Genomic DNA, 13,346 nt, shown 5'->3' with positions numbered 1-13,346 from the left:
AAAGCCAAAATATTAAATATAATTGATGTATATTGACTGAGTAATCCACTATTTTGAAGAGGGGGATCAAAAAGACAATTTTCACATGAGATTTGGTGCCAAATTACAGGGGGTAAAAATGACTTTAGTAAGATGAGGGCATCATTATTTTGTTTTTACACAGAGATTGCTAGGTTTATTAGTTAAATCTGTTTACTTTAGCAATCTTTGTTGCATTATATGCCAACAGTGACAGTTCCAAAATGGGAAAAGCACTTCTTGTGTTTTTTGCCTCAAGTTTGCATGCCTGTAACTCAAGTATTAAAGATATCTTAATATTCTTTTATATTTTGGTTTTAAAGGCCCGATATGGCTCAATCCCAGAGATATGGAGATTTTAATGCAACTCCAGGAGTAAGTTGTACACATTTTCAGAGGTCCAAAACCAAATGTGGGTCACTTCGCATACTTTTTTCTTTTTCAAAGGAATATTTGAACAACAAATAATGCTGAAACTAGAAATGCATCTCGATTTTTTTAACACAATTGCATAGAATGAGTGCCTGAGTCTGGCCATAAATATTATTTTTCCCAAGTTTGCGTGCCTGTCACTCAAGTTCAAATGGTCATTTTGACCCCCTTCTACAAAACAGTGAATAACACAGTAAAATATAATCATGAGATTTAATATTTTGGCTTTCTTTATTTATACATTTCTTTCACCATAAAAAAAAAGATGGTTGAGTTGACGTTATTTTCTCGTTTTATTCTGCAACATAAAATGCATCAGTAATAGCTGCTTGTGATTTTTTTTTTAACTTTTATTTGTCTTAAACTGCTAACAATTGGCTAAACGGGACTACAGAAGTTCATGGTGACATTAAATATCATCAGCTGAACAGGTAAACTCATCTACGCACTAGTCCGCTTTCACAGCCTCAATGTGCTTATAATCAAACTACTCTAACTCAATCTTTCAGGGAAAATGTTCTTTAATAAAGAGTTGTCGGAAGCTTAGTGATGGCGATGTTGAAGTCATGCGATGGTGGTGTAGTTTGTTTTAGCTTCTTACTTCTGCCGATAGTTTTTAGGCTTTATAATTCATAACATTTGTGAAGATTATCATAATGAACAAATTGTGTAAGAAAGAATCATAAACTTTTGTCAGTCACAGAGCTTATTTTCTGCAATAATACAAAAGCCAATGGAAAAGCCGAGGGAACAAGGGTGATGCTAACTTACGGGTTAGCCTACAAAAATATGTCATCACTGCACCACTCTATGCAAAAACATAGACGCACAGGAGCTCCCACGCTCACACACTGATATCAGTTCTCAGAGCTGTCAAAATAAACATCTTGCTTCTGACAAATCTCAGCCAAACTGAAACTGACTTATTGGCCAATGCCGATAATTAGTAAATGTCAAATATCGACCAATATACACATCGACCACTACTACGGATTGCATAAAAATGCTATAAGGCATGAAGCAAAAGGAATCAAAAGTGAGTTGAAAAGTTTCAACTGTTTTTGTCCATACAATGAAAGTAATTAAGGTCCAAAACAACACTGGACCCCTTGACTTTTATTGTATCTTCCTTCATGTTTCACAGATTAGAGAAACTCATACAGGTTTGGAACAACATGAGGGGGAGTCAATGATGGCAGAATTTTAATTTTAGGGTGAACTAATTTATGAATCACACAGCATGCAGTAGTCAAGCATGTTACCTTTAAAGGGTTTGTTCCGCGGCCGGCTCTTAGGCGCAGGCAGGGTCTTATTCTTATCCTCATTGGCTGCAGGAACCCCAGGTTTCTGGCTCGAGTTGTCCTCCGCCTCGCTCAAATCAGACAGGTCACTGTTGCTACTGGACTCTGAATCCCTTTTGGTGGACTGACCGCGTTCCTCCAAGGAAAACTTGGTTTGGTCGAAGGGCATAGCGACACCTTGGCCTTCAGTGGAGAGTCGGGCTCCCGTACTGACATCTGAACCCTCTTTGCTTGCTTTGGGCGTTTGTTGTCCATCCTGTGCTACCGATGTGAATGACGGAGTGGTCATGAGAGCTGGAGCAGCGAACTGGGGAGTTAAGATTCCCTTAGGAGGTTCTGCCATGGTGAACAGATTTGGCTTGACCTCATTACCAGGAGGATCTTGACTAAGTACACTGGTGCTGCCTGAAGGTGAAACAGCAGATGCGGACAGGGCAGATGACGACTTTGGAGTTGACAAGGAACTGAAAGGGCTGTGCGAAACAGCTCCACCATAAGCGAGAAATGGATTTGTCTCCTTCGACGCCTGTAGGAACAGGTTCTCGTGAGTTTCTGAAACCTTGTTGCCAGCAAGCAAACCGAAACCGCTGACTGGGCTCGAGCTGTTAACATTTCTAATCCCACCACTGGCACTTCCAAGTCCACTGGTTCCTAATCCCAAAGAGGGTTTCAGCACCTCCGCAGAGCTCGCAGCTTGACCGATGGCTGAGGGGAAAGTGGCTGGGAGTTTTCCGTGTGCCTCCACAACCGCTCCGAATGGCTTGTTCATCAGCCCATTGCCTGCAGGCTTGATATCAGGCACTTTTGGCTGCTCTTTCGGTGGTGCCAGGCCACTAGCAGGTGCTGAACCAAACAGTCCAGCGGATGCAGAAGCCACAACTGCCTTCCTGAAACCCTCGGAGGGAGCGGAAGGCTTGAACAGGCTAGGCGGCTCCTTGTTCAGGCACTCGGACAAGGATGTGAAGGCCTTTGAAGGGCCTTGTGTGATACTCTGGTTCTGAGACATGCATTGAAAGAACAGGTTCTTTGAGGGATCAGCGTTCTGCCTCTGCGGTTCCTTCGCAGCTCCAAAGGGAAAGCCAAAAGGCTTGTCCTCCTGGGAAGAACCATTTGTCTGTGTGGGAACATCTCCAAACTCACTTGACTGTTTACCAAAAACTGCAGCAGCTAGAGCAAGGGTCTTGGGCGTCTGAAATATAAATAAGCCAAATAAGTGATGGTCAAAGACTAATAAGAGTTCACAGAAAAAAAAAAGGACAAATCTTGTTAAAAACCAGTGTTGATATTAACTAAAACTGACCCTCATGTCGTTCCAAACCCATAAGACTTTCGTTCATCTTCAGAACACAAATGAAGTTATTTTTAATGAAAAGAGGTTTCTGTCCCTCCATTTCATTAAAAAGATCTTCATTTGTGTTCCAAAGAAGAATAAAAGTCTTATGGGTTTGGAACGACATGAGGGTCTGTAATTGAAGGAGAACTCCAGTCAATATTAACATTGTTATCCTCTTTTTAAAATTTGCACCCTGTTGACTTCAATGGGGCAAGTTTTAAACCTGCTTTTAGCCTCTTAACATCCTTGATGTGTCATTACAAGTGCACAGCCATTGTGAGTGATTCCTTCAGAGTGAACATGGTGAATCTGACTGCAGTAGATGTGAAAGATATGAATAAAAGTGATGTTAATTCAGCCAGCGCACATACCTGTATTTACATCCTGTTTTCAGTCGAAGTCCACAGTAATCGATTGACGAGATCACGCGCATATGTTTAGTTATCTATGATCACACGCGTGAACTCGACGATCGATTACTGTGGACTTCGACCGAAAACAGGATGTAAATATACAGGTATGAGCGCTGGCTGAATTAACATCACTTTTATTCATATCTTTCACATCTACTGCAGTCAGATTCACCGTGTTCACTCTGAAGGAATCACTCACAATGGCTGTGCACTTGTAATGACACATCAAGGATGTTAAGAGGCTAAAAGCAGGTTTAAAACTTGCCCCATTGAAGTCAACAGGGTGCAAATTTTAAAAAGAGGATAACACGGTGTAGGCAACACCGATTTTTGTCGTTGTTCTCTGTATTGACAGCACTCCAAATTTACAAAAAAATGAGCTCAATGTTAAAATTGAGTTCTCCTTTAATGACAGAATTTTAAGTTTTGGGTAAACTATCCCTTTAATATGAAAACAAAAACAAAAAAAACTTAAGTTGTAAATGATGTCTTGGCAATTAACTGAAATAAATAAGTTGAAGTTGTAAAATTACTAAAACTGAAAGAAAATAAACAGAAAAACAAATATAAAATAGTTAAACAGAAAACAAACTAATAAAAATGACAAAAGCACATACTTATTAAAATATAAAAATACAAAAGCTAATTTAAAATATTTATAAATGCTACAAAATAATATAGAAATAACACTAATAAACATGGCAAAATAAATGATATTCATGTTGATTTCATTTGGTTTTGAACATTCCTATTTAAATAAATCTGAAGATGTTTTAAATATATTTTTCACCATAAAAAGTATTTCTCACAAATGTATATTAATTCATAATATTCCATTTTTGGGGACTTTTTTTTTTTACATTTTTAATGAATTTTCGAATTAATTAATAGATCCAAAAGGAAAAATCGAACATCATTTCCTACCTGGCTTGCTTCTGGGGTTGATCCCCACATACTGGGCTTTAGGTTTGCGTCTCCAGGAACAGAAAGAGCCACACTTGAAGCATTGTCTTGGGAAGGTGACGAAATGGTCACAGGACCTGGAGACACCAGGGCAGCTGTTTTAGGATACCCTGAAAGGACACCTCCCTCCTCCCTCTCGGATGCTGGGAGTGTGGGAGATGACTTGGGGGCGGGGGCCCCGGGCACCAAACTGGGCATTTGCCCCAAAGAAGGAAAAGTGTTAGAAAAAGGCGATGGGGCAGGCTTCAATGGAGGTGGTGTTGGAGTGGACGCAGGAAGCACAGCTGACACTGAAGATATACGTTCTTGGTTTGGGACAAAACTGCCATTCTCCTTAACAAAACTTGTGCTCCTTATGTGGGAGTGATCCTGCTGAGAGGAATTGGTGTTGTTAGAGGAGTCTTGGTTTGGGAAAGCTACTGGACTACAGGTGCTCGACACCCTCCCACCTACGCCACCCCCTCCGTCTTTTCTCTCCACTACTACCTCTACCGGCATCTCTACACGTGTTACCATAGCCTCAGCGTCCTTGCTGGAGCCATTCCCATTCTGGCTGTCAGAGGCACCCTCCCCGGCTCCTTTGAAACGTTTGAGAGTAACGTCTTCATCTCCTTCGGATGCTGTCCGGCGCCGCCGACTGCCCTCACCTTTCCCACCATCACCCTCCTTCTTGCGTCTATCTTGGCTCTAAAAGAGATACGATATGGTAGAATGACCCAGGCACAAGATCAATTACGAAGTTCATATATATATATATATATATATATATATATATATATATATATATATATATATATATATATATATATATGTGTGTGTGTGTGTGTGTGTGTGTGAGTATATGCATATAAACATATATAACTGTTCAAAAGTTTAAGGTCAATAAGATTTTGTTAAATGTTTTTGAAAGAAATTTATGTTCACCAAGGCAACCTTTATTTTTAATATATTTAAAAATGTATTTATGCCTGTGTTTCAAGCATCATTACTTCAGTCTTCAGTGTCACATGATCCTTCAGAAATCATTCTAATATGCTGATTTGATGCTCAAGAAACATTTTTTATAATCATTAATGTTGAAAACAATTGTGCTGCTTCATATTTTGTGGAAATTTTGTTTCAGGAATAGTTCAAAACATTTATTTGAAATAAAAACATTTTTTTTTTACTTCTATCTAAATCTAATCTAAAACTTTTGAACATTAGTGTGTATACAATATTCAGAATTTAAATGACTTTGTAAATGCATTAAAAAAACAATGCAATTTGTTCTCAAAGACTCATAATTTCCAACTATTAATTGCTAATCTTTGAAATAATGTTTTCGTAAATCAAATTTAAAATTTAATAAATTCTATCTGGTGCAAGTAAAAAATATATTACTAAAAACAATTCAATAAAAACCGGTTTCTTTGGAACACTCTAATCGACACTAGCAGTGACAGAATTCGAACATACCTCATCTGATTGTTCCACAGCAAGCATCACATGAATAACCCGAGGATCGACCACTTGTGTCTCCTCACCCTGCAATGATAAACCATGATTGACACATTAAGCCACACACTAAAATCAGCTTCCATCTGCATCTACAGTACGCCATGAATCAGTCAATGGTCACACCATTAGTTTCTAAACAGACAGCGCACTGACTTGCACACGTACCTGGTCCATGGTAATCTCCATAATGTGTGAAACAGGATCATGCTGAGATACGAGTCCCAGCGCCCAGGGCTCCCCAAACTCCGGCTGGTACACCTGTACTCTCCGACCCTGAATAGTGAAAGATCCTGCACAAGACAGAAAAGAAATAAAGCTTATATTACCAGCTTAAAGGGATAGATCACCCTAAAATAAAAATGCTGTCATCCTTAACTGACCCTCGTGTTGTTTTGTTCCTCTTTGAAACACAAATGGAGATTTAAGAGAGATTTTAGTCCCTCCATTGATATTCCATTCACCCAAAACTCTGACGCTTCAAAACGTTCAGAAAGAGATCATAAAATAAATCCATATGCATCAAGCGGTTTAGACCAAAGTCTTTTAAAGAGACTCAATCACTTTATAGGATGAACAGATTGAATTTAGGCTTTTATTCACATATAAACATTGATCAGCAAACAATATTTACAGCATTTAATTTTGGTAAGCGGAAGCTCAAGCATGGTTGATGGATGAGCAAGAACCAAGTATGGTTGAGCTTCTGTTTGTGTTCGCTGATCGATGTTTTTATGTGAATATAAGCCGAAATTCAATCTGTTCATCACATAAAGCAGTCGAGTCTCTTCAGAAGACTTTGGACTAAATTGCTGGATGCATATGGATTTATTTTAAAATCTCTTTATGAATGTTATGAAGTGTCAGAGTTTTGGGTGAATAGACTTTCAAAGGAGGGACAGAGATTTCATTACAAATATCTTCACTTGTGTTTCGAAGATGAACGGAAGCCTCATGGGTTTGGAACAACATGAGGGTGATTACATGACAGAATTATCATTTTTGGGTGAACTAACCCTTTATATATTGCATGACTTGATTTCATTGCAGGCTTTGCACAGGTAAGTTTACTCATGCACGTTTATAGAGTTAGAGTTTATTTATAGGTAAATGCAACTGACCTTTGCGCAGGATCTCCTGCAGCTCAGAGTCACTGTGCCAACTGCTGATGGCAGCATGAAGCGCTGGCTGCTCTTGTAGCAGAGAGTGTCCAAAATCTTTTTCAGTCTGAAGAAATAAAGAAAATAATCCATTTGATCGAGTTCTATTTAAACTTGTACAGCGCAAAAGTTCTGCATTAGTAAATTTAAAGTGATCAGAATGCAGATCTTATGATGGTCACCAACCTCAAATGGGCGCAGTGAATTCCCATTAGGGAGAAACGACAAAGTTCTTGGTCCAAAGAACTCGACAGGAGCCATGGATCCCAAACCCACACGGTCAACCAGCGGTTTGAACACCTGAAGATTGAGACAAGAGACAACAAGTGGGTTCGGGAAACCAGTATGGGATGCGAGTGAATAAAAACCATATCTTCACTCTTACAAGAGTTCCAGTCTAAACAATTTCCAAAAGCTTTTTCTAATCAAATTATAACTACAACAAAAAGCAAAGATGATAATATGGAGACAGCTCTCGACCTGTATGAAGTTCAACATGAAATCAAAATTGACAATTCTTTGTCTTTAATGGAATATTTCATTATTTATTATAAATGATTTATCCATGCATATTATTATGCGTTTTAAATAAATCTGTCCTCGTAATCTTTAATCAGAATAACTTCCCCTCCCTCTTGGAGCGACATCTCTTCTCTTCTCTGATGACGTGTTTACTGGCATGAGGGCGGGACAACCTGTCACTCACATCAGATCCACCAATAGCAAACCACAACCATCCAATCAATTCCCCATGGACAAAATCAAGTCCCGTCCTTCATATGTTCTTGTTCGAGAAGCCGTTTCACTTGGATATACGTCACAATAGGGAAGAAAAGACTAGCGCAACTTCAGTTTCATGCCGACTTTGGGCAATTATTGGAAGATTACCCAGATGGAAAGAGCAGAATCCCAGTGTGCATCTGTACTCACCAAGGCTGGCCACTGAGAAGCAACCGCTGTCAGAGCCGAGGGAAGGGAGAGGGAAGGGTCGGTGCAGTTGACCCAGACGATGGCACTCTCCACGAGAACCGCACGCACCTCGTCCCCGTACACCTGCACCCATGAGCGCTGCCGCCAAGGGCTCTTCTCAAATTCCACGAACACCTGCAATGAAGATGGGAGGTTGGCATCTTTGCAGAACACAGAAGCAAAATGCTGCACTCTACAAGTTTCAACGTGAACTGACGTGAATTCAACCTGAATTTCCATCTGTTGGAAATGGATATTATGTTCATTACATACCAAACTCCCAAACTGTTTTGTCCTATGTACCACAAGGCTCAGTACCCCTTCATCAGCACCAAACAAGAAAATTGCTCATTTTAACTCATATTTCAGCATTGTTAATATGATTAAAATGCCTATTTTTAAAATATGGTGAGTGAAAAAGACTCACCAAGTAGTTTCCTCTCAAAAATGAATAACCGTCTTAATGGTGAGCCATTGAGTCATTCATTCAAATGGCCAATTTATTCAAGAATAAGGAAGTTGTTTATGAAGGGGTCATTGAATCGTTGACTCAACCGATTCGTTTAAAACGCTGAATCATTCAGTATTGAATGTTGCTTAACTGTATCATATGTTATAAATATAAAAATGCCACATTTTGAATTTATCACAACATGTTAACCGAGTTTCATTTTATAAATCAGCTAGAGAATCAGTTATTTTAGAACAGCATTCAGACATTTCAAGGGACAAAAAAAGTAACATCAGCTAGTCTTCCGGATTCCAGTAAATAACAGATGGTAAAAAAAAATTAGGGATTAAATCAAACCAGTGCACAAGAAATAAAAAGCCTGCATGTCTCTACCATGCATTTCATTGGTTCTGTACTTGTACTCCACACCATTAAACTGAATCTAATGCAATTTAATCCAAGACTAATGACTGACAAAAAAAAAAACTCCTAAAAAAAATTTATTTTAAATAAAGTTTTTGCCTGTGCGAATATAAATAGCTTATACTTCCCAAGTATTTATCCATTTATTCTAAATAGAAATAACCCATTTATAAAAGCTCATTCTCCTTATTACTACAAAGGCAGAATGACATAAACAATGGCCCTTCCCTTTGTATTCATAGTGAGTATGTTTAATCGATTTGACGTATGCATTTATCGTGCTGAATGCATTTTAAATCACAATGGGCCTAGTAAGCTAGTAAGCTGCCTAACCAGACAGCATCAGTGACTTCCAAAAACACAGGCGGCTCACTAGGATTTAAGCCAGCCCTTATATGCAGCTAGCTACTTAGCTAACTAGCACTCCATCACACACTTAAGTCTATCTGCATATCTCTCCCTTAATTCAGAATTAGATGCAACCTAGAGTCAGGTCACATTGTGTTACACTGTTAAACTGTCGAATGCACCAGAGTTGATTCGCATGGGCAGGTTTTGTTTAATGTTTTGACGGGGTGGTGTTGTTGTTGTTGTGTCGGTCTCACCTCCACCCCCGGGCTCGCCAGCCCGATCACACTGACCGCCCGCACGGTGCCGCGGAGCCAGGCCGCCGGATCCGTCCCGACGCCCGCGGCAGACGCGGAGCTCCCGTCATTGAGCAGCAGCAGCAGCCGTTTCCCGATCAAACCGAGCGAGTCCCCCATATCACAACCACCATGAAGAGAGCGACTTCCTCTGGAGCTCCGCTAAAATCCGCGATCTATCGTGCCTCAACTAAACCCGTCAATTACTAAAGCCACATATGAATGACTGCAGCCTGTGCGCGCGGGATTTGCATCGGCAAGCTGAGACGACTGATAACGCGCTTTACTGGGAGAGAAGGTGTTATTGTTCGAGCTTCAGCCCCTTGTCCTCATCCGCCATTTAGCTGTGCAGTGATCAAACGCACCCCTCGTACTGCTGCGGGACTGCGCTTCACGGGCTACCCGAGAAATAGAGCAGCGCCCCCTGCTGGACACTGTACGCGCCATACACAGTGAACGCGCATCTCTGGAGGTCTGTATGGGAGGGTCACGCCAAACTCTCGCGAGAATTCAGCTGCGCTTATTTGGACTTGAAGTCGCGCAGCAACGAGATGAAGCGTCCGCTTTATAGACAAACTTATTGACAATTATTGACACTTTCCCCATTTTTTTTTTTTTTTAATTGTAAATATATATTTTTTAACGACCAAGACTATTCCCAGTGGCATGTTAAACATAACCTAACCAAATCCTTTACAAATGATAGACTAGAACCTTACAAAATCCCTACCTTTTTGTAAATGGCCTCTCTGTTTTGACTCTTTTAATGTTGGATCCAATCCTCCATGTAAATCAAAAAAGCTTAAACCTCACCACAGACGACCTACATTACACAGTATTTTCAAAAGGGTGTTTTTGCAACGAAGGAATCATTTTTGGTTCCCCAAAGAACCTTTCAGTGATCCATTCTTTAAAAGAACCTTCTTCTTTTCTTGGTGTAAATAACATTTTAGTGGAACCTTTTTCCACTATAAAGAATATTTTGTGGAATGGAAAGGTTTCATGGATGTTAAGGGTTCTTCATGGAACCAGAATGCCAATAAAGAACCTTTATTTTTTACGAGTGTATCATGTACACAGCATCTTGACTTTACCTTAAAGTTAAACATGTCATTTCTTACACATTTCTAATGAATAATTTCTAATTATTCATCAATGTTATCCTGTACATTAGCTATATATCCAACATATCTATATAAATGTACTATCTGCAACACATTTATTGCCTGTTCCCCCAGGACATGGCAGACAATATTTTATTTTTACAAAGCCCAAACTTTTCTGAAAAACAAAATTACATCATTAATTTAATATATATTAAACCAGTGCTGATTGTGAGAGATTTGAGTTTCCCCAGTCTCACTAGCTGCTGCCTATCTTATTCTTACTCTCCTTTGTCAATCTTCTCATCCCACCTGTTCATGAGTTCCAGGATTCATCATCCCGAGAGAAAACAGATGGCGAGGGCATGCTACTGATGTGGAGAGAGTCTCAAATCACCAACAACAGAGCACCCTTCTGTTTCTGACACATTAATATGTGGGAACATTCTACATTCAGTCATTCAAACGAAAAGGGCATATTATTTGTACATGACCTTTTACAGGCAGTACCAGAAGAACCAATCACTATCTATCTCCTCACAAATAGATGTTACTTGCTTTACAGCAACATAACATAAATGTGATCTAAGTGTTCATTATAAACACTCCACTATCATTCCAGTCCCCAAAAAAACCGAAATCACTGGCCTTAATGACTACAGACCTGTCGCTCTCACATCTGTGGTCATTTGAGAGACTGGCTTTGGACTACCTGAAGGACATCAGTGGATCCTCTAAACAGGTCTGTGAACATGGGACTGCATTATATCCTGCACCATCTCGACAGACCCGCGAGGATCTTATTTGTGGGCTTTAGTTTGGCTTTCATCACCATGAAACCAGATCTTCTATCATACTAACTGACCCATGCTGGATGTGCCCAGTGCCCACCCTCTGTCAGTGGATCACCAGCTTTCTGACGATAGGCAGCAGCTGTGAGAATGGGGAAACTCACATCCAGGACTCTCACTTCTGAATTAAATTAAATTTAGGAGCCTAGGCATCCCACAGGAAATGATCCCTGGTGTTAGTTGATCCCAACAGGATTTGATCTTTGAAAAGCTGTGGGAACTCAGTGTTTATTTTGCCAGCAGGGGCCGCAAGAGACCATTCTGGACACTGTTTATGAGTTAGGAAGAAGATTTCAGTCTCGTGGAACTATGACCACTATGAATTTGGGGATAGGTTTGGGACATGGATGACGTCTAAACTTCTGAGACCTGACAGGAGCATATTAGCTATGGCAGGCAAAGCTCTGTTAACCTGAATAAAGTGTTAAATAAACCATGTTGGCATTTCTTCTTGACATTTTTCCTGAATGATGAATTAAAGGGATAGTCATCCAAAAATTCTGTCATTAATTAAGCACCCTCATGTCGTTCCAAACCCAACAAACTTTCGTTCATATTCGGAACACAAAGATCTTTTTGATGAAATCAGAGGTTTCTGTCCCTCCATTGACAGCTATGCAACAACTAGGCCTACTTTGAAGCTTCAGAAAGTTCATAAACATATCGTAAAGCTAATTTATTTAAGGTTTATTTCAATCACAATTATAAAATTCATGACAACGGGGCTGCTAAATCTAGTTTAATTCACAAGTTCGTGTAACTGTGACACTGTAAAATCTGTTTTCTCCACTAGATGGTGACATTTAAAAACACAATAACAAGTTCAGCTTCGCTTGCCTTGAAGTTCGAAAGATGGGTAGCTTTCATGCAAGAAAGCGGTCAACAGGATAATATTACGGCATTATTAGCCTATTTCCCAAATAATTAAATGTTAATAAACAATAATAAATACGAAATCTTAGATCCACCCGAGTCCTGGCCTCTACAGGGGAAGCACATAAAGACACGCGCATCAGCATGTTAGACGCAATGAAATGAACAAATAATGTCATGAACACATCGACCATCAACTGTAATTGTATTTCTAACTGCAGCAGCTAATGCTTTTCAACGAGTTTATGTTCTTATATACAGCAGCTGATTGTTTATAAATGTGCCATGTGATAATAACCCTTTTATTTTTATTTTTTTATTATTTTTTGCGACATGCATCACCTGAGAGGAAAATGAAAACAGTGTAGCCTACACACATAATCATGTTATTATGGGTTACACAAACATGTTGGCTATGGATCTATAGATTTCAGACACTGAGTTTGTTGTTGGCCCTTAAATAGCTATAGAGAAAATGCTCCTATTTGGCATTATTATTCATTACAAATTATATAACCAGCATAACAGAAAAGTTTTTGCTCCCTTTCTGCTGTAATAGCAACACTGTGAGCTCCACAAGTCTACAGTAAATAATAATGTCTGTCATCCCAATGTTCACCAAATGTATATGGCACATAATGAGCACATGAAAATGGTCCCATGTTTCACTTATAAATGTTTGCAATATTAACTTGGTTAAAATTGGATAAGGGCACATAGATCTAACAGACATATTACAATACTTGTAAATATACAGATTTTGAAAGTTATCTTAATCTACAGTGGAAAAAAAACATAAATTGACATTTATACAATTGCCTGACAATTTATATTTGACTGTATTTTGTTTATATAAAAGTTTCTTGTTAGATTTTGTTATTAATTGTGTATATTAGGGGTTTATGTTACATCTTA

The 13,346-nt window shown here is 39.2% G+C and overlaps 1 protein-coding gene across 7 annotated transcripts in view; it reads right to left on the bottom strand.

Annotated features, from left to right (window-relative positions):
* Positions 1 to 9,989, bottom strand: part of kdm3b (lysine (K)-specific demethylase 3B) — a 29,576-nt gene extending 19,587 nt beyond the window's left edge. For 6 of the 7 annotated variants that reach the window (XM_084133367.1, XM_084133370.1, XM_084133368.1 and 3 more), the window contains exons 1-8: positions 9,566 to 9,989; positions 8,048 to 8,221; positions 7,304 to 7,417; positions 7,079 to 7,184; positions 6,126 to 6,250; positions 5,919 to 5,987; positions 4,422 to 5,147; positions 1,713 to 2,940 (exon numbers count right to left, since the gene is read on the bottom strand). In XM_084133367.1, the coding sequence (XP_083989493.1) occupies positions 1,713 to 2,940; positions 4,422 to 5,147; positions 5,919 to 5,987; positions 6,126 to 6,250; positions 7,079 to 7,184; positions 7,304 to 7,417; positions 8,048 to 8,221; positions 9,566 to 9,724 (2,701 nt within the window). In that variant the 5' untranslated portion in view covers positions 9,725 to 9,989. The remainder of the gene's footprint in view (positions 1 to 1,712; positions 2,941 to 4,421; positions 5,148 to 5,918; positions 5,988 to 6,125; positions 6,251 to 7,078; positions 7,185 to 7,303; positions 7,418 to 8,047; positions 8,222 to 9,565) is intronic. The other variant, XM_084133373.1, reaches the window with a different exon arrangement.
* Positions 9,990 to 13,346: the final 3,357 nt, after the last annotated feature.

The sequence above is a fragment of the Abramis brama genome, assembly GCF_963993115.1.
Source record: "Abramis brama genome assembly, chromosome: 13".
Classification (NCBI taxonomy): Eukaryota; Metazoa; Chordata; class Actinopteri; order Cypriniformes; family Leuciscidae; genus Abramis; species Abramis brama.
This window is presented reverse-complemented; position numbering and strand designations above follow the sequence as displayed.